Source organism: Rana temporaria, chromosome 9 (genome assembly GCF_905171775.1).
Source record: "Rana temporaria chromosome 9, aRanTem1.1, whole genome shotgun sequence".
NCBI classification, from domain to species: Eukaryota; Metazoa; Chordata; class Amphibia; order Anura; family Ranidae; genus Rana; species Rana temporaria.
The window spans coordinates 120,549,421-120,575,650 of NC_053497.1; the positions used below are offsets into that span (position 1 = coordinate 120,549,421).

Sequence of the window (26,230 nt, forward strand, 5' to 3'; positions counted from 1 at the left end):
ATCATCTTTTCATCACTTGTTGCTATGTTGGTAGATTTTTTTTATCTTCTGGGTGAAATGTTCTATTGATCTATTGATGTAAACCATCTCCATAGGGAATAATGTATTTTTTCCCCTCTTGAGCGTCGCGCTTCAGGCGACAAAACGCTCAGAGACCTTAAAGAGAGTCCTTTCATCATAAGGGTATAAACACAAACAAATACTTGTTAGCTCAAGGTTATCAGTATCACCTGCTAACGCACTTCATGTTTCACATCATAAAGAGAAGGAAAAAAAGGAAAGGAAAGTTGAGAGATACACAGATATAGAGGTAGTATGAAAAGGATTGTGGCAATCATAGTTAGCTAAAGTATCTATATGAATTTCAGTGAGGTATCAGGGACGGATGAGTCTACAAATTGCTTCGTATGATGAGACTATGTGACCCGAGGAGTTAGAGCTTCACTATAAGCTTGCGAGAATCTGAAGACAAGTCCAGGCTGCCAAGTTTCGTGAAACCTCTCAATTGCATGATTGGCCTGTGCTAGGGTCTCCTCCATTTCATACATTTCTCCAATCTTATGGAGCCAGTCTGCAATAGATGGAACCCGCTGAGTTTTCCAATGAAGTGGGATAAGGGACTTGGCCCCGTTTAGTAAGTGCCGTGAGAGCGATCGTTAATATTTCTTGAACGAAAAATTGGTAACGTACAATAGACAACACGTGGCATTCATGGTGAGATTGGTCTCTGTAATCTGTTTGATCAATCTGATGACCCCTTCCCAAAATGGAGCAATCAATGGGCAATGCCACCAAATATGGGACAGTGAGCCCCTCTCATTCAAGCACCTTCAACATTCTGCCGGAATCTGTGGGTTCCATCTATGCATCTTGGCTGGAGTGTTCTACCAACGTGTCAGCAGTTTATAAGCCGTCTCTTGCACTTTTGTGCTAATTGAGCATTTGTGGGTGAAGATGCATGCATACCTCCATTGCTCAGACGAAATCTCCTGTTGTAGCTCCTCTGACCATTTCCCCCTGAGTCCATCCCAACTGGTCGACTTGGACGTTTGTAGCCATTTATATGCCGCAGAGGTGGCCCTGGGAAACTGTGCACCCCTCCGACAAACGGTTTCCAGCTCTGTGAGAGGCCTGCAAAAATGTTCCCTATTCATCTGCCCCCCTAGGTAGCTGCGTAGTTGTAGATATGCCCAAAAGGGCATATGCGAAAGATTCATTCCCTCCTTTAGAGAGGCCCATGGCTTCAGCTTGCCCTTGTCAAAACAATCCCCGGCCAACAGAGTTTCCAGATGCTGAGATGGTCTGAATGTTGGATTACCCAAGCCAGGAGAGAAGTCGGGGTTGTCTAGGTACAGTGTTAGTGAGCTAAGAGAGGAGGTGATAATTGAGTGTTTGGCTACGCCATGAAAGATTTCCAAAGTGTTTCCCATCAACGGGTGTCTGCGTAGGTCAAGGGGGTAACTCTTCCATGGAATCCAAGGGGAGAATTTCAATGAGAGGGAAGTCAAGTCCGCTTCAAGAGAAACCCAGTCTTTTGATTTATCATGACAATGCCAGTCTAAAAGTCTGGTTATGTGCGAAGCCTGGTAATAATTTTTAAAGTCAGGTAAACCCATACTTCCCATATCTTTAGGTTTTGTCAATAAGGTAAACTTAAGTCTTGGCTTCTGTTGGTTCCACAAGAACCGCAGCAGGATAGACCTTAAAGTGGTAAAAAATCTAACAGGGATTTTAATTGGTAGCGTGTGGAACAAAGAAAGCAACTTGGGCAGGACATTCATCTTGATTATGGCCGCACGGCCAAACCAAGAGAAGTATCCAGTTTTCCATCAAATTAGATCTCTTTCAATCTTTTTGATAAGGGGTGGAAAGTTACGCTCATACGTGGTAGAAAGAGTGGGTGTGAGCCAGACTCCTAAGTACTTAAGAGCCCCGGGATCCCATTGAAAGGTGGAGTTTGCTTTAGTCTGTGCTAGTATCCACTCTGGGAGTGAGACATTTAAGGCTTCAGACTTCAAATAGTTTATTCGAAGATTGGAGACACGACCGTATAAGTTAAATTCCTCCATCAAACTCGTAAATTAAATGACCGGGTTAGTCAAAAAGAACAGCAGGTCATCCGCGTAAGCAGCGGTTTTAAATTCCCTTTTCTTGACCCTGAAGCCCGGAATGTCTGTTAGCATTGACTAGTCTAATAAATGGTTCTAAGGTCAAGATGAATAGTAGCGGGGAAAGTGGGCAACCCTGTCTGGTGCCATTTTTTATAAGGACCCTATCAGAGAGCGTGCCATTAAGTTCGAGTCTGGCTGGTGGGTTTTGGTAAAGAGCAGAAATTCTAGCCATCATATGCAGGCCGAGGCCTATTCTTTCACACACCGCCAGCATAAAGTCCCATGCCACCCGATCAAAGGCCTTCTCCGCATCCGTGGACAGGAGAAGGCCCTCGATGTGCCGCATGGGTCAACAACATGGCTTTAATGACATTATCCTTGGCCACGCGACCCGGCATGAAACCAACCTGCTCCGGACCAATCAGGCCCGAGAGCAGTGGACTGAGTTTGGAGGCCAACATTTTTGCAAAAATCTTTACATCTAGATTGAGCAATGAGATAGGACGGTAGCTGGCACAATCTGCGGTATCCTTACCCGGTTTCGGTATCACCGCCACTAAGGCAGAGAGGAAATCAGGAGTAACCGACCTAGCTTCGGATAGAGAACCCAAAGCTGCTGTAAGTGGATCAGTCAAGATATCAACAATAGTTTTGTAGTAAATGGATGTATATGCATTTGGACTCGGGCTCTTGCCAGTTTTCAGGTTTTTAATTGCAAATCTAATTTCACCGGCTTCTATCGGGCTCTCTAAAAGCGCCACGTTCTCATCCGTTAATTTGGGCATACCACTTCTATCCAGGTATTCCCAGATCAACTGCTGTCTGCCCACTCCCTGGTCTCTCTGCCCTTGCTGCAATGGAAGATTATACAATTTCGTACAGAAAGTATGAAAGTGTTGCGCTATCGCGTCAGTGGACAGTGGTCTAGTCTAGTATGAGGTTATTAGTTGTTTGCTCTCTCAAAGCCCTAGCAAGCAGTTTCCCCGGTTTATTGCCAGACTCATAATACCTTTTTTTTGAAGAACAAGAACCTCTTTGATTTATAGTCAAAGATCTGCTAGAGGGCCTTTCTGGCATTCAACATTTCCTGCGCCGTGTGAGTAAAAAGCAACTGTTTATGGAGTGTTTCCAAGTGGTTGATACGGTCTGACAGGTCTTTGATGTGTTTCTCCTCTCTCTTTTGCACTGTGCTCCCATTCTAATGAGTTCACCCCTGATGGTGCACTTGTGTGCCTCCCACACCATAAGTGGATCTGAGTCAGGTGCATTGTTACGTTGGAAAAATTCCTTCTAGGACGCAGTCAGTGCCGTAAGTAACGTTGGATCAGTCAATAATGATGTGTTCAGTCTCCACGTTTGAGACTTCTGTGAGGGAGACATTGGGTTCAGGGAAAGAGACACGGGTGCATGATCCGAGAAGGACTGAATCCTTATATGCGGACACCGAGGTCAGGTCTCTCTGGGAAATGAAAATGTAGTCTAGACGCGTATGTTTATTGTGAGACGTGGAATAGTGTGTAAAGTCACGTCCCCCAGGGTTCATAAAGCGCCACGTGTCAATCAGTTGTAGTGACTGGAGCATGTGTTTGATTTTTTTGAGAATTTTGTATGTAATACATGTTTTCCCATTGGAGGTGTCAGTTAGGGGGTTCAGGGGTATATTAAAGTCCCCACCCAAAACTAGGCAACCTGATACAAAACCTAGCAAATCCAGGACCATCCTATGACAATAGGAGACATGGGACTTGTTACGGAAGTATACATTGGCCAGCGTGATAGGGGTGGCATTGTAAAGTCCTTTCAAAAAGATGTACCAGCCCTTAGGATCGATCATTGTTTCTTTGAGTTGAAAAGTAGCCTCTTTGCTAATTAAAATCGAAACCCCCTTAGACTTGGAGTCATCATTAGTAGCATGATAGACCTTAGGAAAGAATGAATCTGTCAATTTAGGTACGTGATGTGTCCTAAAATGCATTTCTTGAAGAAACACAAAATGTGGCCTACCTTTTTTGAGCTCTCTCAGTAGGGTGGACCGTCATTCGGGAACATTCAGACCTCTCACATTGTGTGATATCAAGAAGGGGCAACACTCCAGCGATGAGTACGCCATCCGGTGGACTCAGAAGGAAGCAGCCAACTCCTAGCAATGAAACAGAACTGGAGAGAGCCAATCAATATTCAGTAACAACACTTCAATCCGAGAAATGTAAGAACTATGCCAGAATGTATAGAAAAGCAAAGCAGAAATGAAAAAGTAGAAAAAGAAGAAGAGAATTTAGGTGATCAGATCACATGAGAGAAGGGGTATATCCTTCTTGGCAGGTTATAATACCTCAAAAGGATGGTATAGTAGTGTACCCGATACTGTGTAAATCAGATATCAGGACACTTAGAGGGGGTAAGATGGAGGCGATATGTGACCGAATGGGTCAAGCAATTGCCACTGTCGGTACTCGCCAAAAGCGGCAATTCCTGGTGTAAAAAGGAAAAAATTTAAAAATAAAAATAAACAAGATTTCAAAACACAAAAGTTATAACTATGTTTATAGCACACACAGCCTTCTAACTTGGGGCATAAAATTGTGCAGAACAAATACGTATACCCGACTAAACAATGTGAAGGGTTTAACCACGTGGCTAATACCCTTAGCAAACCCAATGCCAGCTCCCCAACATTTACCTGCACCAATCCCTGCCACCCGCCACCCCAGCAGGATTATGATCAAAGTAGACCTAAATCCCCCTGTTGCAATCCCAAACCTGGTGCCTCAAAAAGTACACACATGTATACAGTCTAAATCAATCTCAGGTGAAAGCCCAAGAAAACCAACAGCACCAAAGGAGGTTTAGCAGTTTCAAGTTCAAAGGCTCTTTGGGAAAGAGAGTGGAGGAGTGGAGGGAGGGAGAGAAGGAAATGCCAGAGCCCAGGAATCTCCAGAGGCAGGATAGTTCAGGGCACACCATGGGTTTTTCAAACATGACATTTGCAACTCAGGAAAAGTATGGGTGTTTGGTGGCATGGGGGGTGGGAAAGGGGGCTCCCAGGAGAACAGTCCAAAATCCGGACTGTGAACTCAAACCAAATTCTTCTGGAAAACAGCAGCAGTCATGCCTTACGTGTCAATCAGTGAAAAGCAGTGAAACAACTGACAAGCGAGCCCAGCCGGGATCAGTCCTCATCATGGTCTCTGTAATCTTCTAATGGACGACAGGGTGTCCCAGCCTTTGATCCTCCAGGGCAAAGCGGTTTCTGCTTTTTTGCCTGTCACTTGTCCGGCGTAGAGAAAGGTGATCTTTGAGGGCTCTGTTTCGGTGGGGCAACTGTAAACTCTGCATACCAGTCCGGCAAATCAATGTAGTCCAGATTCAGAGCTGCACAGAAATCTTGAAGGTCATCAGGCGTTCACATAACATGCTGCTGGCCATTACATGAAACAGTGAAAGCGAAGGGAAATCGCCAAGTGTATTTCAATTCCCTTTCCCTCAATTTCTCCAGCAGAGGGCGCAGGGCTCTACGATTTTTCAGAGTAATCTGAAAAAGATCCTGAAAGAGCATGATATTGGCGCTATTGAATATAATCTGTTTGTTTCGTCTGGCCTTGCGCATGATATCCTCTTTGAGAGCAAAGTTCAGTAAACAGCAGATTATATCCCTAGGGGGAGCCGCATCATTCCCCCTCGGTCTAAGAGCCCTATGCGCCCGAATAAAATCAATCTCTCTGTCCTCCTGTCTTTCCAGCAAACTATTAAAGACTCTTTGTAAAGCAGGGATGATTTGGTCTGATTCCACCGACTCCGGAATACCTCTCAACCTGATGTTATTCCTCCTTCCTCTGTTGTCGAGGTCCTCAATGTGCCTATTCATTTCTATGAAATGGCGAGCCTGTGAGGAAGTGACCCTTTCCAACCTGTGGACCGCTTTATCCCTGTGTTTGCATGCAGCCTCAACCGTTGCCATTTTCTCTGCCATTACTAAGAAGTTTGTCTTTAAGTTTAAGTTATGGCTGCCAAGAAAGTGGATTTAATGTCTGCGGCTATCACAGACATGTCAGCATAGGTTAGCGGGTGATCTGCGTGGGATCGTCCCCTACCCGAGTCCTCAGGAGCCGACTGCGAGTCCTCGCTGATGTCTCCCTCATGCTGAGTCAGTGCCATCTTAGACTTTCCCGTTTTGTGGCGGGCCTCTGGCTGTGATTTAAATATGTCTGCGATGTTTCTGGCCGAAAGAGTTCGGTTCCACTTCTCAGGCGAGAGTGCGAGAAGCCGTATAGCCGATTAGCCGTCATCTGGTGCTGGATGGTCGGGTAATGAGCTTAAGAAGGCCGTGTGTGCTGTGGAGCTCTCTCAATGTGCGACCATTCACCTCGCGCGCCAAGCCACCCAGTCGTGACATGTTAGGTATCTATTTACTTGGCATAATATCATCTTTAACTTGTGTTTTTTTTTTTTTGTTCATGAGTGTTTTTTTCCTCAAAAAAAGCATGTTTGAAAAATTGCTGCGCAAATAACGTGTGACATAAAGAATTTCAACGACAGACATTTTATTCTCTAGGGTCTTTGCTAGAAATATATATATATTGGCTTGGGCTGAAAGTGGTACATTCATAACACCATAACAGAAAGTAACTACATTCTTCTTGTCAGATCATATAGAATATCAGCTTGCTTACATATTCTAAATCAGATCATCCTACACCTTTCTGTTGTTGAGGAAATCAGACACAAGGATTATTCTATAACACACGGTGGAGCTGCCCGCTAATACAAAGATATTGGGGGAAAAAATCCAAATAGTTATATCATCCCACCCAATCCCTGGATTATGTTATTCCACAGCACACCACCTTCTGTCCCTAGATATTAAAGGTCAAAGTTACCTTTTAAATGAGGGTGATTCCTACACAATGGAAATTTTTAAACATATTTTGGCCAACGTACCAAATTTGTTATAACCATTGGACTGGTTATCTTACAAAATTAATGAGATAAATTATATTCCTGTCTAACAAATTTGCATTGTACCCTCCATCTCTCACAACTTCTTTGTGTTGACTGGTTCACCCCTTCTTGTTGTGATATGTGGGCATTGTTCTCTGAAGCATTACATTGTGTGCCCAGGCTGAGTGTGGCAAATGCCCAGGGGTGTGTAACTGGCAGTCTTAGCTCACAGCAAGGGGTTTGGATGATGCTGGGAGTCATTCAACACAGCAGCGGGGCAGAGACCACTGGCAGAAGAGTCCACCAAGAGAAGCTCTATCTTATGGAGCAGGTATGTTTTGCAGGAATAGCTTTCTTTAACTTAGTTTGGCAAAAACGTATTTTCGGCAAAAAAACAAAGCTGGAATTGTCCTTACAAACAAATGGAAATTTAAACTGGTAGACCCTTGATGACAGCTGTCAAAGGACAGGAAAGGAAAATGTTCTGGATCTAATGCCGCGTACACACGACCATTTTTCATGATGAGAAAAGTTCACTAAAAACGACCGTGTGTAGGCTCCAAACCTTTTTTCACGACGTGAAAAATGGGCATTAAAAATTTAGAACATGCTCTATTTTTTCTCGGCGTTTTTTACGTGGGCGTTTTTCACGTCGTGAAAAATGGTCGTGTGTAGGCTTTAACGACTGGGAAAAAATGTGCATGCTCAGAAGCAAGTTATGAGAAGGGAAATTTGCATAATCAAGCCCAAAAGGTGGTGCCATTCGAATGGAACTTCCCCTTTATAGTGCCGTCGTACATGATGTACGTCACCGCCCTTTGCTCAAGCATTTTTTTTTTCGATCGTGTGTATGTAAGGCAGGCTTGACAAGAATCACGTCAAGAAAAATGTTGTTTTTTCCATGGCATTAAAAACGGTCGTGTGTACGTGGCATAAAGCGTTCTAATTTTATAGTTATCCTTTTTTTAAAATATCTATCCATATATTGATCAAATATTATAACCGTCCTATTACATATTTATCTACAAGTTTTATTATGAACTCTCTTACATACATAATTCAGTTTATGCCCAATTGTGTTGGGGAGGGAGGGGGAGGATAGGGCTGTGGTGATGGAATTCTCTGCTCAGAGGAACCATGGCCTTCAGTCACTTCTGTATCTTGGCTAATGGGTTCTGAATTGTTAGGCAATTCATTTTCTTTTGGAGACTCCCCTTTCCTGAGAAGGTGTTCACTTTCAAAGTCTGTAATCAGAAAAAAACAGAAAGATATGTACCTGTGTTTTTCTTAGTTTATAACGCATGTATACATTGGGCCAGATTCAGGTAGGGAGCGCGTAACTCTGTGCGGGCGTAGCGTATCCTATTTACGCTACGCCTCTTCAACTTTGACAGGCAAGTGCATTATTCACAAAGCACTTGCTCCGTAAGTTGCGGCGGCATAGCGTAAATTGGCCGGCGTAAGCCCGCCTAATTCAAATGTGTAAGATGTGGGCGTGTTTTATGTAAAATCATCGTGACCCCACGTAAATGACGCTTTTTACGAACGGCGCATGCGCCGTCCGTGAAAGTATCCCAGTGTGCATGCTCCAAATGAACCCGCAAAAAGTCAATGCTTTCGACGTGAACGTAAATTACGCACAGCCCTATTCGCGAACGACTTACGCAAACGACGTAATTGACGGAAAATTTGACGCTGGCCCGACGTCCATACTTAACATTGGCTGCGCCTCATATAGCAGGGGTAGCTTTATGCCGGAAAACGCCTTACGTAAACGGCGTATCTGTACTGCGAGGGCCGGGCGTACGTTCGTGAATAGGCGTATCTAGCCGATTTACATTTTCTAGTCGTAAATCAGTGTACACGCTCCTAGCGGCCAGCGTAAATATGCAGTTAAGATACGACGGCGTAGGAGACTTACGCCGGTCGTATCTTAGCAACATTTAAGCGTATCTCTGTTTGAGCATACACTTAAAGTTGCGACGGCGCGGATTCGGACTTACGACGGCGTATCTACTGATACGCCCGTCGTAAGTCTTTCTGAATCCGGGCCATTGTGCTGTTCTTTTATGACTGACCTGGAGGTTCTTGTGGGGTGTTCTTGACTCCTTGCAGTTGATTAGACTCTGCTTTTCCAGTCTGCTCTCCTGGGAAGTCTTGTTCATTTTTCTTTCTGGGTTCCAAATCTAAAGGCTTTAAGATGAAATGTTTGAGGAACGTGTGTGGAAGATTGCTGCAGAATTTTACCATGGGAACCTGTTATCTAGCACAAGTGTTGTTCCAAAGCCACCCGGTAAAGTCACAGGGACATTGAAGGGTGTTCATGCTGCAGCTCACTATTTTTGCCAGCAGATGGCAGAAGTACACACAATGAAACCAAAAGAAAAGATGCCACCAAGGGGTCTGGTGACACGGTTAGGGGGCCCCTGGCTGCCCAAAGTAAGACTCTCCAATTCCTTCGATGAGGAGAGCCCTGGAATTTTTTATTTACATTTTGAGGGGTCTCTGGAATGCTTTGCATAACTTAGGAGTACTGTATAGGTACATGTGGAATGTGATAATTTGTCTTGTATTATTTTCTTTTTAAGTTTGTCTTTTAATGATGTTTCTCTTTTTTCTAAATTAATAATAAAAAAGAATTTAAAACTAAACTAAACAATTCCTTAGATGAACACAATGAACACTTGGGTCCCCTGAGCAATAACATATAGCTTCTGGCATCAGGGGTCTCAGACACAGGGGAGGGCTGGCAGGGGGGGCAGGGTGGAAATCTCCCCCCGGGCTGGTGACACTATGCACAGCCACCGGCCGTCACTACGTGGACTCTGATGTAAGGTGGGCCTCTGTGCGGACTCTGATGTAAGGGGGGCCTCTGTGCGGACTTTGATGTAAGGGGGGCCTCTGTGCGGACTGTGATGTAAGGGGAGCCTCTGTGCGGACTCTTGTGATCATGAAAAATCTTAGACTGTTTTCCTCGATCCATCACTTTTCCACGCTCTATGGGCCACTTGACTGGACTTGCCCCCCAGGCCTAAGGCTGCCAGCCCTCCCCTGCTCAGACAATTGAAAATTCAAGATAAATGAACACAATACTTACTGCGTCAGATGGTTCCAATTCTGTCCAGGAGGTCTGTGAAAATCCAGTCGAAGAAGGAGAGTCTCTGCTGTCTAAATCGTGTGATCTTTCTGTATAACAATCCACCGAGCCTGTGGCTAAGACAGAGACCTTCTGTGGTCATACTACATATACATCAATATTCTAGCTAAAGACAGTGGATATTGCTATCTTCTCTCTGTACACTTCACAGTATTGTTCCATTGCATGGCCTGAATTCTACCACCCATTCATAAAATGTAGGCCGTGGCATGGAGCCTGCAGCGTTGTATGGAGTTTTCTCTGCCTAACACATGATAGGAGGAGAGGCCAGTCACATGACTTTGACAGGCCATGTGACTTGGCTATCCTTCTGCCTTATTTTATTTTTTAGGAAATACATTTATTTTACTTAGCAATTATAAAATGCTTTATCAATGTGTTGTTTTTAAACACTGTTTTTTGTTAAACAGTGTGGCCATGATGATGCTTTATAAATTAAAATATTTGTGGTGTTATTGTTTGAACTACCTTACAAAGCTCCAAAACCCATCACATCATTACTCGCTCCAGGAATAATTAATGGCAATATACACTTTCGCTGTTTTAACTAGGTAATAATGTAGTTATATTTCCTGTTTTGTTTGTTTGCCTTACCTTGTAATGATGGGCTCTCATGTTGTAGCTGAAGTTTGTAGTGGCATGGCTGACTGATTCCCCTATGCCCATTGTGACAGGAAGTCAGGTAAATCTGTGGGTGTTGTCACAGACGGGACATACATTTCTGCCTTGTTTAGACAATACACCAATTGTTGTTAGGCGACAGCTGCAAAAGTAGCCAGAAAAGGTCTAAGGGTGTTGGAAAACTTCAGCTGTTCAGAATGAGGCAATTAAGGCCTCTATAAGTAATCCAGAGGATTACCCCTGAATTGCTGCATCCTGAGGCTTTGTGAGTAAGGAGAGCAGTGTACTGAAAGTCTTCTGAGAAGGTTAGGAGAGGATTGATTTTTCTGTGTGATAAAGATCAAAAGACTATTGTTTTTCTGCTGTATGACCAGCAGTGTCTGCTCAGCAGTAGGCTGTGCCAGACTCCATAGATAGGTTCCTGTGTGGTGAAGATAGACGCCCCAAGTGGCCAGGGTTTATTTTATGTTTGATTTTGTTTATGCTGTTTGGATGCTTGCACTTGTTTCCAGCAAGATGGAAGAATAAACCAAAATCTTTGTTTTCAACCGTCTTCGACTGCCTGTCTGTATAAATTCAGTGTGTAGTGAACCCATCCAAGGAGTCACACACCCCGCTACCGAGCTAACCCCTTACACCATATATTCATTCACCTAGCTTGTCCCTTTTTGCTAAAAGGACAATCAATTTCTTTCTTCTAGCCACACAAGCGCCCAATCCATGAGTTGCCATTTACTCGGTATTTCATCACAAATGTGGAAGTGCTAATGTGATGAAAACGCGTCTCTTCCTGCATGCTGATCTCTCTGTGAATGCTTTGCCTGTTTCTGACTATGTCATAGCTAATGACTGCACTGGCACCAGTGCTAGACTGAAAGATCCAGAGATTGTGGGATATATAGTTTCAGGGTTTTTTACTCCATATGATCAACACACATCTTATGTAGTTGCAAAATACAAGATGCAGGTAGGAAGGTTTATAATGCCTTTAAACATAAGATCCTTACCATGATCACACAGATATACAAACCTGACACTGCTTTAGGGTGAAAGACAATTCTAGTGACTTTGTCACCATTGGGTCACTTTTAACCTACAGGTAACCTGTAAAAGAAGTGTCGATATACATGCCTTTCCAGCAGCCTCTGAACAGCTGCTGCTTCTCTACTCCTCAGCCTCTACAAGTATTCTCCACTTTCGGGTGATTGGAATACTACCTCCCCGCTCTACAGGACATAATGTATGGGGCAGAAGCAGGAACCACATTGACTGGTGAGGGTAGCAAGTATCCAATTCATTCCACATACGAACAGCAGCTAGGAAAAGGAGATTACAGACTGCCAAAAATGTAAGTATATTCACACTTTGTTTACATGTGACCTATTGACATAAGCCTACTACACATGGGCCAAATGTTTAAAAAAAAAACAGTCGACTCTCGGCCCGTGTGTATGGCAGGTGGTCCGACATAAGTCATGCTGGAAAACTAGCAGCCGACCGACTCCCGATCAGCACTCTCAGCCAATGGCTAAGAGCGCTGCCTGGAGTGTACTGGCGGGGGGCCACCCCCTGTCAGAACACAATAGCTCAGCAGGGGAGATCGCTGTACTAACATCAGAGCTGTAGTTTTTTTTTTTTCCCTGGGTTGAACAAAAAAAAACTAGTGGTGTGTACTGGGCTTAAAAGAGACCATACGGTCACTTAAATGACAAAGTGCACCTGTCACCTACAGACTGCACAGGCCTTAGTTTTATAAGCGTAAATGGTTCACAGAATGCAGTCTGCTAATTTATCGGGAACTTACGTGAGTGTTATTTTAGCTAACAATTGGCTGCCTCCTCTAAGTATAGCGGAAATTCCACAGCCAGCATATTCTATTTCTATTTCCTATTCTATCTGAAACTAAAAATGTGTTATGGCTGGAGTTTCAATTTTAGTTGATCACGTAAAAAACAATAAGATAATACTAATATTTACCTTCATTTATAAGAAAAACTTCCATTAGACCTTGACTTTAATAGTTATGTGAGCTGCATTTACCTGGTGGCTGTATTCTGCTGCTGGGTCCGGTTAGGCCAATATATTTCTTCCACAAGTAAGTTTGGTTCCTAATGCGGTTCAAATCAATTCCTAAATTGTCAAGAGCATCAAGGTTCTAAAAACACAAAATGTAGTGAGACGGCACAATGACCTTGCGATTCTGCAACACATCTAACCGATTGCTTATCTTGTGTGAGCTTTGTTAACTGCGATTATATTGCATGGTCAGCATAGAGGATTGCAAGGATTGGCATGTGGATAAAACAAATCCATCATCAGTTTCATCCATCGTTTCGTTTTTAGAATTTCTGTTGGATCACCTGCAGTAGTAATTGCTCAGGGTATGAAAATGAGTCTCAGGAAGATCTGATTTATTTGGTATGTAAGAGAAGAACCCTTTCTTGAAAACAGCCTGGTGTTGAAATACATTTGTAAGTTGTCATTGCTGACCTCATTCTTAAAATTGTACACAAATAGGACCCTTTCTGATCATGTCCGCTTGTCAGTTATTTAGGCGGACTTAATCGAACACTCCATTTAACCCTATGGAGCAGCGAATGTAAGCGGTGACATGTCTGCTGACACCCGCTGCTATCCAATCCTCTCTGCCAAATTCTGACAGATGGAGATCCTATGTTCTATCCGTCTGGCGGATCGGATCAAATGAAAAATGGACAGGGGGTCCATTTTCCTCCGATCTCCCCATAGAGGATAGGGGGACTCTAACAGGTCTGTCGCGGCCCAGTGACTAGAGAAGTACCTGTCATTCGCCTGCTCAGCGGATCGATTTTGCCTGAGCAAGCGGAGTCCGTCAAACAGACAAGCCCTTGTGAAAGGAGCCTTTTGCTTGGGACCCAGGCACCATCAAGGCAGGGGGGTGACTACATGGGCCCCCTATGTTCCAGGGGGCCCATGCAGCTCCCCTGTACACCTATATAGGATTGGCAGCGGGAGTGGCATATAGAGGCAAATAGCCGCTGAAAGCCTGCTGCTCCTCTTCACCCTCCCCGCAGGCGTTCAGTTTCTGCAGGAAGAAAATAGAAGGGACTGATTCCCCTATATGCTGCCCCTCCAATCCAGCATACTCTTTTTGCTGCCACTGAGCACTCTCCTGGCCCCCCTAGTGCCCCGCAGTTCTGCAGGCTTGCCCTCCCCCTGGCTGCTGTGGGGTGTCAGGATGGAGAGTGGGGAAGGGGCTGGTAAATAGGTAATTTACCGACCCCCTTCCTTTTCTGAATAGACAGAGTCAGTGATCGTAACAGACTCTGTTCATTCATAACTGAAGCATAATAGTCATATGCTTCCGTTTGTGATGAACAGAAAGCTCTGTGAAGAGCGATTTCTGTCCATTCATGCTGTGCAGCAGAGATTAAGGGCTGTTTCCTCAATCTCCTTTCTCTGTCACAAAGGTGAAACATCAGAGGTCTGATATTACAACAAAGCCCCCCAACTGGGCTCATAAAAAAAAATTGTAAAAAAATAAAATGTTAAACAAAATAAAAAGACTACTGACACCAGGGTCACACTTGCTACCAGGTCCTGGCATACTGCACGGGGAATAACTGCACAATTTACTAAGGTCAACAAAAAATATTTTTCTGGCACAATGTTGCAGAAGGTTCAGTGCTGGTTGGATGCACAGACTGACACTATGCTATTTGTGTGTCTATAGTAACCACTGACCTGCTCATCCAGCTTGTATACCGGGCTACTCTGCGAGATGGTTGGACTGCTGCGGTGTTTGCTTCTGCTATCATATAAAACCACACGTCGGTTCTCTGGTGACAGACTGCCCGGGCCAGGATCATGCTGGGATTCTGAATATGAGTGATGCTCATAAGATCTCCTCTTGCTTCTGTTGACCTCCTCTCGGTTTTCCTTTACAGAGCTGAAAAGCAGAAGCTGAGTTTGTATGTTGTATGCCGTGTGTATGCTCCTCGCAGTTTTTCCGATGGGAAAACTGCCCAAAAACCAACGGACAAAAAAAAGAGAACCTGCTCTCTTTTTTCCCGGCTGACTTTTTCCTGGCAGTTTTCCTATGGGAAAAACTGTGATGGAGCATACACACTGTCATGATTACCGACCAAAGCTCTCATCTGAGTTTTCCGGACGGGAAAACCTCTCGTGTGTACGGGGGAAAAGTTACCGAGCAGGTTCTCGGTTTCCCCCCGGGATCTTTTCCCGTCAGGAATCCCGGTCGTGTGTACCAGGCATAAGAGATTACTTTTGATTGGATGCTTGGAATTACTGCACTTTTTACATCACAAGACACAATGGGGTTGATTTACTAAAGACAAATAGACTGTGCACTTTGCAAAGTGCAGTTGCGCTCTGCAAGTACAGTTGCTCCAGGACTTAGTAAAAGAGGACACTTTCCACGTGTAAGGAAAAAAAATACAAAAATAGCATTTCTGCTTGGACATGATTGAATGATGGAAGTCAGCAGAGCTTCTGTACATTTACTGAGCTCTGGAGCAACTGCACAGTCTATTTGGCTTTAGTAAATCAACCTCAGCGTTACCACTTGGAACTCTGAATTTTGAGCTAGTTGCCTCATTTTACTTTGCATTGACAAGGCATTCTGAGACACTTACTACCTCATTTGTGAGACTGCAGCTAGTAGGCTACGAAGCAATATAAGAGGGAATTCAGAGACATTTAGATCCTCCAAAGTCTATTGCCCCGTACACACGAGTGGTTTTCCCGTCGAAAAAAAAGCGATGGTTTTCCCAACGGAATTCCTCTCAAGCCTGCCTTGCATACACATGGTCGCATGCATGGTTTTTCATACAGACAAACGGTTTTCCCGCTAGGATTTTTTCCTAACGAAAAAAAAAAAATCCTACTGTTTTTTCCCGGCAGTTTTCCTGTAGAAAAAAGTCCGATGGAGCATACACGCTGTCGGGATTCTTGGCCAAAAGCTCTCATCTGACTTTTTCCGACGAGAAAACCGGTCGTGTGTACGGGGCATACGAGTTGCTAGTGGCCTTTGTATGAGACAGATATGCAAGCAATAGTGAATTGTCGTACCTTGCTGTCATCCATTTCCTGGAATGCGTCTGTCTTAGTATTGGGGATCTGGTAAGAATCAGGTTATGAGGGCATCCTCCTGTAGGTGTCTTATTCACTTTCCGAATTTTTGACTAACCAAAACAACATGAAAAGTTTATTAAAGATTTATGTAACGTACACTTTTACATTTGGTTTATTAAAAAAACAAAAACAACGCAGAACCTTAAAATCTAACAGGTCTCTCCAGCAATGAGCTATGACTAAGCATCTATTCATGATGTGAAACATGTTAGCTTTTTTGTCCCCTATGTCCACTTTTTACCATTGATTGCAGTGTTGCATGATTTTTTGGATGTTATACAGCTTTGGATTTTATCCTTTGTTTATTTTGTTTCAATAAATCACCTTTTAGAGTGCGGCAGTCCAGAAACATTTATTTTCCAGGTCTCTCCAGCAAGTTATGTTAAAGCAGATCTATACTGCTCCATCATAGCAGAGCTATACTATTTGCTCCATCATGACCCTCCTGCCACATAACAGATAATAAAGGAGATCCTAAAATACCCATTCCATAAACATTTGCTCTGGGATCTAATGCCTGCTGGTTGGGTGGCCCAATGCAACAAGTGATCAAGTCGTGGTTTGGGGCTTGCAGAGGGTCGAGGAATCTCTTCTCATCCCCAAGTAACAGTGCTGGATACCTGAGTGGTCAATCTGTGTAAAATTCAAGCAACTGACTCACCACATCTGGGTCCTGATTTCCCCTTCTCAGCTGTCCAGCCACATCTGTAAATGTCAGCTCTTTAATCTGAACTTTTAAAGGTTTTTCTCTAAATGGAAAAATATATGCAATGCCCCATTACTGACTTTAAAGCTACATTATTTTAGAAAAAAAGGTTAGCAGGTTTTCCATAAGCCCTGGTTCACACTGATGCATTTTCTAAGGTGGTTCAAATCACATTAAACTACATGACAAGTGAAATTACATGATTTTTTAAGGAGTGCGGCTGCCATCTGATTTTGAAAAGGGTCCTGTGCAAGTTTGGTGCATTGCAGTGCGATTCTGAGGTCAATAGACTTCAATGGAAACACTTTCAGATCGCTTATCTGTCCAATTGTCATACTGATTTACAGCAGAATTTCAGTCATTTTTTCATCTTTCCATCTATAAAATTTTCTGCTTTTGTTGTTTTAACTTTGGATAGTAAAACATTGTTTTCTGCCAGTAAATACCTTATACAGCCCACTTCCTATTTCTTGTTTGGTAAAAAGCCAAGGCTTATGACATCATGCACAGCTCTTTCTCTCAATGTCGTGAGAGTTTGCCAGGAAGGGAGGGGGGATGAGTCATAAGAGGGCCACAGAGAGCTGCAGGTGTGTGTTTGTGTAAACAGGGCTAATCCTAGGCAGGGTGCACAGGGTGCTTTGCACCCAGGCGCCTGTAGAGGTGGGGGCGCCAAAGTGGCAGAGTTTTCCCCTCCCTCCTTCTCTCCTTGTTTGTGTCCATCCAGAAATGGAAAGGAATTTTTTATTTTGATTATATTTCATTTGTGCACTATCACACTTGCCTTTAATGAGCACTTTTTTGATTAATTTACAATACTAATTAAGTTTTCATGTCACCCATTGTATTTTATCACATTGTTTGATATAGCACTGCATTTTTTTCACTTGTTTATATATGCCTGGTATCAAGGTTATAGTGTTCAGCAGCTGATTATTTGGTCCAAGCGCAGATAGTCCCCCTTTTTTCTGTGTATCCAAATCATGTCCAAATCGCACCCAGATTGCATCAGAATCACATTGTAACCCCATCATTTTGCACTGCAACATCCTAGGAAATTGCACTGCATCAGTGTGAACCAAGGCTGAATAAGTAGGGAACTGCTAAAATAGTTATTATCCATCTATAAAAGTCCAATGTTTTAACCCCAGAATAATTTTGGACTGTGAAAGGAAACCCAGAGTACTCAGAGAAAAAGTCCATATAAACACTGGAAAAGCATGCAAACTACTTGGTGACAAGTGAACACTAAACCACACAGTAAATACCTCTTTTCTTGTTGCTGGAATTTCTGCTGGGAATTTGGCACCCAAACCATCGTCGGGTGGTTGGTCTTTAGATCTTGTAAGCATGGGTCCACTGTTGCCACCTGAAAAGCAGTGCATTGTGGGTAAAGTATACCAAACTGGAATACCCAGAGGGTGTACCTCATTATTTTACAGCTCTGTGCATTTATAGAAGGAACATAAATACATTATTTATAGCCCATATGTATTCAATTTCCAGAGCAATGTCTAAAGTCATCTTTATACTGTGCTAAACACATTTTCCCATAATCCTTTTTTATGTTTTAGTCCCTTTCATCCACTGCATACTATGTACTTCACACCAGGCTGACAGGTGGAGTACCTGAGGGGTGTCACTTATCTGAGAAAGAACAGGCAGGGGAAAGGTGAATGACACAAACTATATCGGATTTTTTTTGTGCATACAGATTTGTTACGGTTTGATTGCTTAGTCAATCGATAATGTGGTACTTTTATAAGCATGTTTATCAATTGTATTTCTACTCAGACATCACACTCAAGCTCCTGAGGAAGCGTTAATTCGTGAAACATGTAGAGCTTCATCAGGCATCTTCTACTGTTATCAAGTGGAATTGGCCCTCTACAAAAAAATTCCCAAGCTAGCATGGCCCGTATTCATTATTCACAGTTAAGCATGGTGTTGTGATAGAAGAAATGTTATCCTATTGTGTCAAATGTTTTTTATCCATCTTTTGTATGAAATAAAATTTTTACTTTTATGAATTTTCCAAATGCCTAAAAAGTCCATGTTGTCTTTCAATATTTTTTCGGTGGATATATAACCTCATAGGAAAATTTTTGTTAAAATGGATGGTCTGGCGAAAAGTTCTCTTTAACCACTTCAATACCAGGCAATTACACCCCCTTCCTTCCCAGGACAATTTTCAGCTTTTAGCGCTCTCGCACTTTCAATGACAATTGCGCAGTCATGCAACGCTGTACCCAAATTAAATTTTTATAATTTTGTTCACACAAATAGAGCTTTCTTTTGGTGGTATTTATTAGGGATGCACTGATACTGGCCATTTTCGCGCTTATTGGTACTCATGAAGATGCTCTGATACCGGAAACCGATACCGGAAATGACATCACTTGGGAGTGACATCACATTGGTATCACATCGCTGTGTGGGCACGCAATCCCCCTCCATCTGAGGGAAGTTCCTGAACGTCCACTCAGAAGGAGGAAGCGCCCACTCGGCCGAATATGTCAATTGGCCGGGTGGGAGGTGGTTAAAGTGAATTTCTTCATACCCAGAAGTACTATTTTTAACTGTACTGAACAAAGTAATAAGGGAGTGAGGTATTAAAGTGAAGGTCTTAAATTGCCTATTGACAGCAGTTTGCTATACTTTTGGCAATATAGTGTGGATGAGCGAGTTGGGGGTGGAGGAACTTGACTGGCCTTCACAGAGTCCTGACCTCAACCCAATAGAACACCTTTGAGATGAATTAGAGCAGAGACTGGGAGCCAGGCCTTCTGGTCTACATCAGTGCCTGACCTCACAAATGCACTTCTGGAAGAATGGTCAAACATTCCCATAAACCTTGTGGACAGCCTTCCCAGAAGAGTTGAATCTGTTATAGCTGCAAAGGGTTGGCCAACTCAATACTGAACCCTACGAACTAAGACTGGGATGTCATTAAAGTTCATGTGCGTGTGAAGGCAGGTGTCCCACACTTTTGACAATATAGTGTATAACTGGAAAGCTGGTAGTGCCATATTACATGTATTCGTGTCTGAATTAAAAGTCCCAGTGCTACCACAGGCTGGTAGTCAGGGTAGTTGGATGCAGAGAGCAAATGAAAGGCCAGGTAGATATAAGGAGCCAATATCACTCAATAGATGTCTATTTCGATGGAAATATAGAAATGTTTAAATCTGATCATCCACTGGCATAAAAGATTTCCATACTGAGTTCTCAAACAGTGTCAAAGATCCAGCAGTTCAAAGAGCATTTTCCCGCTCCATGTAAACCAGCTAAGTTTGCTTTTCCCAAGCTGGTACTTAACGATCTACGCTTACCTTTCCAGGTTTCTTGGTAGAGAGGAATGAGGCCACACTTTTGGAGGCCACTGTGATTTCACTGTAGGAATTCATGCCCGGAAAGAGGATCTTGTCCATGCTGTGAAAAACATAAATAAAAATAACGTTGACAGCATTTAAGTTCATTTGATATCAGTTTATCCAGGACAACATCTACAAGATGCTCCCATTCGCTTAGTATTGCCCATGTAAACTAGCAATTCTGTCAATAGCAGAAACTCGCAGTCAACACCAGAACACTTACCTGCTTCCATGACTTTCTCACTGGTGAAAATCCTGCAGAATTATGATCACCAGTAGAGCCATAAAAGCAGACAAGTGGTTATTCTGCTCCCCTGGTGATCCTGTTACTGGTAGTTTGCTGTCAGCAAAAAGGTCACTAAGCTGGGTATAAGTTTGCAGAAGAAAATTTTAAATGGAGCTCAAGTTCACTTTAAGCAGGTTACATGTAAAATAACTATACACTGGCATTTGCAGTGATATTTGTGCATCTGTGTACAAGACGACATATCTGTTCTTCCATGGAGGAAAATCAAACATGTTAACACAAGTTCCTTTTAATAAATAAATATATATATATATATATATATATACACTTTTTTTTGGATTAGTGTTCTTCTCCAAGACACTCTTTTGTGGGGTCTGCTTAGTATCTGGCCCCAATGACTGCACAGCCTGAACAGGAACTGTGATATGCATTTTCAAGTATTACCTGAAGGTGGCACTGTTGTAGAGGTTGTACATAGAAGAAGGCAATCTACTAAAGGTAACTAAAGAAGGTTCACCCTGGACATTCTGTTTATTCGGAAGGTTCTGGTTATTTGGCATAGTGGTTACACTCAGCACTGGAAGTCCATCTGTTAAAAATAAAAATCAATAGTTTTACTGGGTGCAGTAAGGGGACAGGTCGTTTTAAATGTGGGGTACATTTGGCTAAAACACATTTTCCAAACTTGGGAATGAATAGGTGCTGATTAGGTGACAACAATATTATAAATGTAAGTACCCATCAAACACAATGTGACTTTAACTTGAAGTTTAGATATGGCAATTTTTACATAGTTACAGTTGTCTAGCTTGGACTAATGTAAGTATGTATGTGCCATACCTGTAGGATCACTCTGAAAGCTGGAAGGCACTGCTACTACAGTGATCTCCACTGGTTCCTGGGTCCTCATGCCATTGGAAGGTATGCTTTTAGTGTGACATTCTATATAAGTTTAGATACAAACTATTATTCATTTCAAAACTCTTTTCCTTGAAGCGTTTCGTGGTCGGCCATCGCTTCTTCAGGACTGGGTAGTTGACAGTATGCATATACAATTTCAGTTGATCTAAAAACTAGATAACAAGCAGATAGGTCCTACTTGTAATCAGACTTGTCCAAAACAGCCATAAAATGGTCCCAGATTTTTTTTTATATATATATATAAAACTGAACACCATATACACAATCATATCACCTGGTATCAAAATAGCCTACCTGGTCCATGGGGGAGCCCCCCTTACAAAAACTCATAGACCCAGGGAGGTAGATCTGCAGATCCTGAAGACTGGGTCAGACAAGAAGTGTTGGGTAAAGGTGACCTCTGAAAACCTCTGAAAACCGTGAGAAACCTGGTCATATATACAGGCTACAAAAAACAAACAGAAGGGCAGGTAGCAAGATCAGGGCCGCTGGTAGGAGGGTACCACCGGCTCTACTGTAGGAGGCCTGGGCAGCAGGGGGAATTGGATGTGGGCAGGGAGGATGATAAGTGCAATTAATGGAAGCAATCCCAGTGTGGCTCTCTTTGCAACAGCTAATATCCAGCTTTATCTCTTCTCTCTCCTGCTGGCTCAGTCCGATTCCGTTAGCTGCCCAGGGCCCCCTGTGTTTCGGGAGGGAAATACAGAGGGTCAATTCCAGTACATGCCTCCTCCCACTAATTGCCATCCCTACCCACATCTGATACCTGCTGCCTTGCCTCCCTGTGTGCCCCTTTGCCCAGCAGCGCAGCTGGCTTCCCCTCCTTTTCCTCCTGCTGGCTGTGCTTCAGGTACACATGGGGATCTTTTCAGGAAGGAAAGCAGAGGTTACAGTGAGTGATCGGTACCAATCACACACTGTGTTCATTCATGCCTGAAGCATTTCAAACTGTGTTTTAGATTACATTAGACTTTTGGGAGATACTGTAAGTTAACGAAGCAACCATGACAAGATAAGATCTTGGAATAAGCTAAGGACCTCAAAGCAAGGCAGTACCTGGATCCATTTGGGGGGTCCTAGTAATAGAACCTAGTGGCCGGTATCGAGGGTGACCCAGTTTGAGCCTCCTGAAGGTCACCCAACACTGCGGATGCTGACATACTGGTGTCTTGCACAAAGTCTCATCCAGGTCCAATAAGGTGGCCATTCCACTCTCAGGGTGTGACAGGTGGGGTCCCTCCACTACCACACATCCATGTGCATGGGGCACCTGAAATACAGATATAGAGAGTCAGGAGTGGTTTAAAATTAAATCCATTCTCATAAACACTTTCAGCTGACACTTAGTGCTCTGGATTGAGACAAGTACACACTATAGAGGGAAATGCTTTGTTCATATTTTATGTCTGAGGAATACAAGTACTTTAACCATTTTTCGACCAGCTATAGCGCAGTCGCCCAGCTCTGGGAGGCCGTCATATGATATCCTCCAGTCATCGTGCCCGCAGTGTTAATTTCGACGACTAAAAAATTTCCGTCTACTAAATTAGCACTATTTTAGTCAACTAAAAGATGACTAAAACTAAAACAATTCAGATGACTAAAATATGACTAAAACTAAAATGGCATTTTAGTCCTAAATACGATGAAAACTAAAATGGCAACTAAAACTGAATCGCAAATTGACATAAAAATGAACACTATTCTGCTGGTCATTTCTAAATTAGCAACACAATTCCATCCAGTAAAAGCAGATAATACAAAGCTCAGAATCTGTAGAAGTCCTTCGCAGGCTTGTGATAAATCCCACAGTGGGTGTTCTGGTTCTGATGCTCTCTCTCCGGTACAGACATTAATTCAAAGAATAGAGCAAGTGTTTCATCAGATTAGGCAACCCGTCAGAATGTGTGACGTTTCGTCGCTACACCCTGCACTCCTCCATAGTAAGGATACACTGAGAAGGGGGCAAGCAGACATCTTGTTACACCCACTGGAGTTTTGCCTTTTAAACGTTTTTTTTAGCAGTAAATATATATTGAATTATTGAATATAGTGAAATACAGTACTTAGAACTCCGGCGGGTGTAACAAGATGTCTGCTTGCCCTCTTCTCAGTGTACGTCACTTCCGTTACAAATTCTGACAAGTCGTATAATCTGACGAAACACTGCCAACTCCAAACGTTCTTGTTGCTTCTTTATTGGTGCATAAAAAGAAAAGTGAGTAAAAATATACAGGGACTCGCGTGTTTAGGCTTACAAGCCTTGATCACAGTACAATCCCATCCAGAGCCTAGAATAATAGCACATTAAAGTTTAACCACTTCCATACCAGGCACTTACGCAGCTTCCCGCCCAAGCCAATTTTCAGCTTTCAGCAGCACTGTCGCACTTTGAATGGCAATTGCGCGGTCATGCTACACTGTACCCAAACAAAATTGGCGTCCTTTTTTCCCCACAAATAGAGCTTTCTTTTGGTGGTATTTGATCACCTCTGCGATTTTTTTTTTTTGCGCAACAACTAAATAAAGGCTGAAAATTTGGAAAAAAAATTACGTTTTTATTTTTTTCTGTTAATTTTTTTGTAAATAAGTTTTCTCTTTCAATTACGGGCACTGATATGGCGGCACTAATGGGCACCGATGAGATGGCACTGATGGACATCGATGAGGTAGTACTGACGGGCACAGATGAGGTGGCACTGATTGGCGGCGCTGGTATGCGACACTGATGGGCACTCATAGGCAGCACTGATGGGCACACATAGGCGGCACTGATGGGCACACATAGGCGGCACTGATGGGCACTCATGGGCGGCACTGGGCACTCATAGGCGGCACAGATGGGCACTCATGGGCGGCACTGATGGATACTTATGGGTGGCACAGATGGGCACTGATAGGTGGGCACTGGGCATGGATGGGCACTGTGGGGTGGCACTGATGGACACTGGGGTGGCGCTGATGGACACTGGGGTGGCGCTGATGGACACTGGGGTGGCAGCACTGATTTTTGCCAGGTTGCCAGTCAGTGCCCATTTGTGGGCACTGACTGGCATCTTTTTTCTTTTTTTTAATGCTTTTTTTTTTGCGGGCTTTTTTTTTTTTTTTTTGCCCACCCTGGTGCTCCAGGGTGGGCATCCCTGGTGGTCCAGTGTGGCGATCCGAGGGGGGGCTGCGCTGATAAACAATCAGCGCGAACCCCCCCTGTCAGGAGAGCCGCCGATCGGCTCTCCTCTACTCGCGTCTGTCAGACGCGAGTGAGGAAGAGCCATCAACGGCTCTTCCTGTTTACATCGTGATCAGCCGTGATTGGACACGGCTGATCACGTGGTAAAGAGTCTCCGCCGGAGGCTCTTTACCGAGATCGGAGATGCAGGGTGTCAGACTGACACCCCGCATCACCCATCGCCGCGATGCGCGCCCCCACGGGCGCGCGCGGCATGAAATCCTGCAGGACGTTCTAGAACGTCCTGTCAGGATTTCATAACCACTTCCCGGATGTAAATCGGCTATAGGCCGGGCGGGAAGTGGTTAAACATGTATTCCACGCTTTACCGCATAAGGATAAGTAAGGGGCATTTAGTCAAAATTAACACTGCGTGCCCTCTGCTACACGTGGACAGCGTGTTCTGTGACTGAGGTAAATAGCCAATCAGCGGCTCTTTACTCCGTGATCAGTGTCCAATCACAGCTGATCGTGATGTAAACAGAAGGCGGTTATCGGCATTTAGGGTGACCACGTGTCCCGGATTGCCCAGGACAGTCCCGTAATTTGCAGGTCTGTCCCGGGCACATTCATTCCAGGACAATACAGTGTCCCGGAATGAAACTGACAAAGCCACCCCCCGGGCCAATCTGATGCCCCCAAAAAAGGCCGCCACATCACCGCTTTACTCACTGACAGGACTTGTCCTGGCCGGGAATACCTGGAGGAGCACAATCCCCGCCCCTGCTTGTGATTGGAGAAATCATAAATCCCGCCTCTTGTGTCCAATCACTGTGCTGTGATTCGTTACAGCACAAGCTGATTTTTGGGAAGGGGGGTGTCCCTGAATGGTAGTTTGGAAATCTGGTCACCCTATCGGCATTCCGTTTCTCACATTGACAGCCTGAGGAAACAAGAAAACCAATAACCGGCTTGTGTAAAAGGTAATCGGTGCGACCCATCAGTGCCTCCTCATCAATGCCCATCAGTGCTGCCTCATTAGTGCCACCACGTCAGTGCACATCAATGAAAGAGAAAATGTACCTGTTTGCAAAATTTTAATTGGTTAAGATAACATGGCGTAGCCTTTAGCACTGACTGTAACTGTAGATCTGCCTCATATGTCAGGAGGAGGGAGGCCAGGTAGGATCTGCCTGTCAGCCTTCTGTCTGCACATGCTGGCCCCCAGCTCCAGAGTGTGCATAACTTCATAGAACAGACCAAAGTAGTTGCTCTTGTGCCTTCTAAGGGGGATCATTTGACACTGCTTTGCCCGCTCTATGAGTGTGAACTTAGGACAGGTCAGTAAGGCCCCTTTCACACCAGTGCGACTTGTCCTGCAAAGTCATATGACAAGTCGTTCCCCATAATTTCCAATCATAACCATTCAGATATGTGTGACTTCAAGTCGCACCGACTTCAAAACCGTCCCTGTACTACTTTGGTCATAGACCTCAACTTTCCACAGGCATTCCCTCAAATCGCAGCAGTGTGTAAGGGCTGATTTACTAAAACTGGAGAGTGCAAAATATGGTACAGCTGTTCATAGAAACCAATCAGCTTTCGTTTTTTGTTTTTTTTTGTCAAAACTCCACTCCTATAGTAAAGTAGGGATAATTAGCAGAGGAAAGATGGCTGAACATTCTGCTTCCCCTCAATTGAAGGGTCCCCCCCGCTAAACGTCAATACACTTACCCAATGCCCAGCTCAGGTCGCCAAGACAACATAGGACGCCTTCCCGCCCCCTCCATCTGCGGGAGCTGATTGGCCGCGCTCGCACACGTGTAAAGGACGACGGAGAGGTGGAACGCAAGGCTGGA

General features: G+C 43.9%; 1 protein-coding gene across 3 annotated transcripts; it reads right to left on the reverse strand.

Annotated features, from left to right (window-relative positions):
• Positions 1-8,064: 8,064 nt before the first annotated feature.
• C9H9orf43 (chromosome 9 C9orf43 homolog) lies at positions 8,065-26,184 on the reverse strand. 3 transcript variants are annotated; one of them, XM_040324310.1, is made up of 12 exons: positions 26,106-26,184; positions 22,262-22,475; positions 20,729-20,873; positions 19,996-20,095; positions 17,932-18,032; positions 16,622-16,709; positions 15,898-16,010; positions 14,551-14,755; positions 12,868-12,982; positions 10,147-10,256; positions 9,128-9,242; positions 8,065-8,293 (listed from the first exon to the last, which is right to left on the reverse strand). In XM_040324310.1, exons 2-12 carry the CDS (start codon positions 22,410-22,412, stop codon positions 8,109-8,111), a joined length of 1,428 nt encoding a protein of 475 aa, XP_040180244.1. In that variant the 5' UTR covers positions 22,413-22,475; positions 26,106-26,184; the 3' UTR covers positions 8,065-8,108. The 3 variants fall into 3 exon arrangements, with proteins under 3 accessions (XP_040180244.1, XP_040180243.1, XP_040180246.1); XM_040324309.1 differs by having other exon boundaries at positions 10,147-10,262; XM_040324312.1 differs by lacking the exons at positions 22,262-22,475; positions 26,106-26,184 and adding an exon at positions 21,500-21,618 and having other exon boundaries at positions 10,147-10,262.
• Between the last annotated feature and the right edge of the window lie 46 nt (positions 26,185-26,230).

Bases quoted from the DNA above. Each gene is read 5' to 3' on its own strand.
- C9H9orf43 (XM_040324309.1), bottom strand. From the start codon at position 22,412: ATGGCCACCTTATTGGACCTGGATGAGACTTTGTGCAAGACACCAGTA. The intron at 20,874-22,261 runs GTACTGCCTTGC...TATTTTTAACAG, and splicing joins GACCCCCCAAATGGATCCAG to ATGGACTTCCAGTGCTGAGT. The intron at 10,263-12,867 runs GTAAATGCAGCT...TCTCTGTCTTAG, and splicing joins CAGCAGAATACAGCCACCAG to CCACAGGCTCGGTGGATTGT.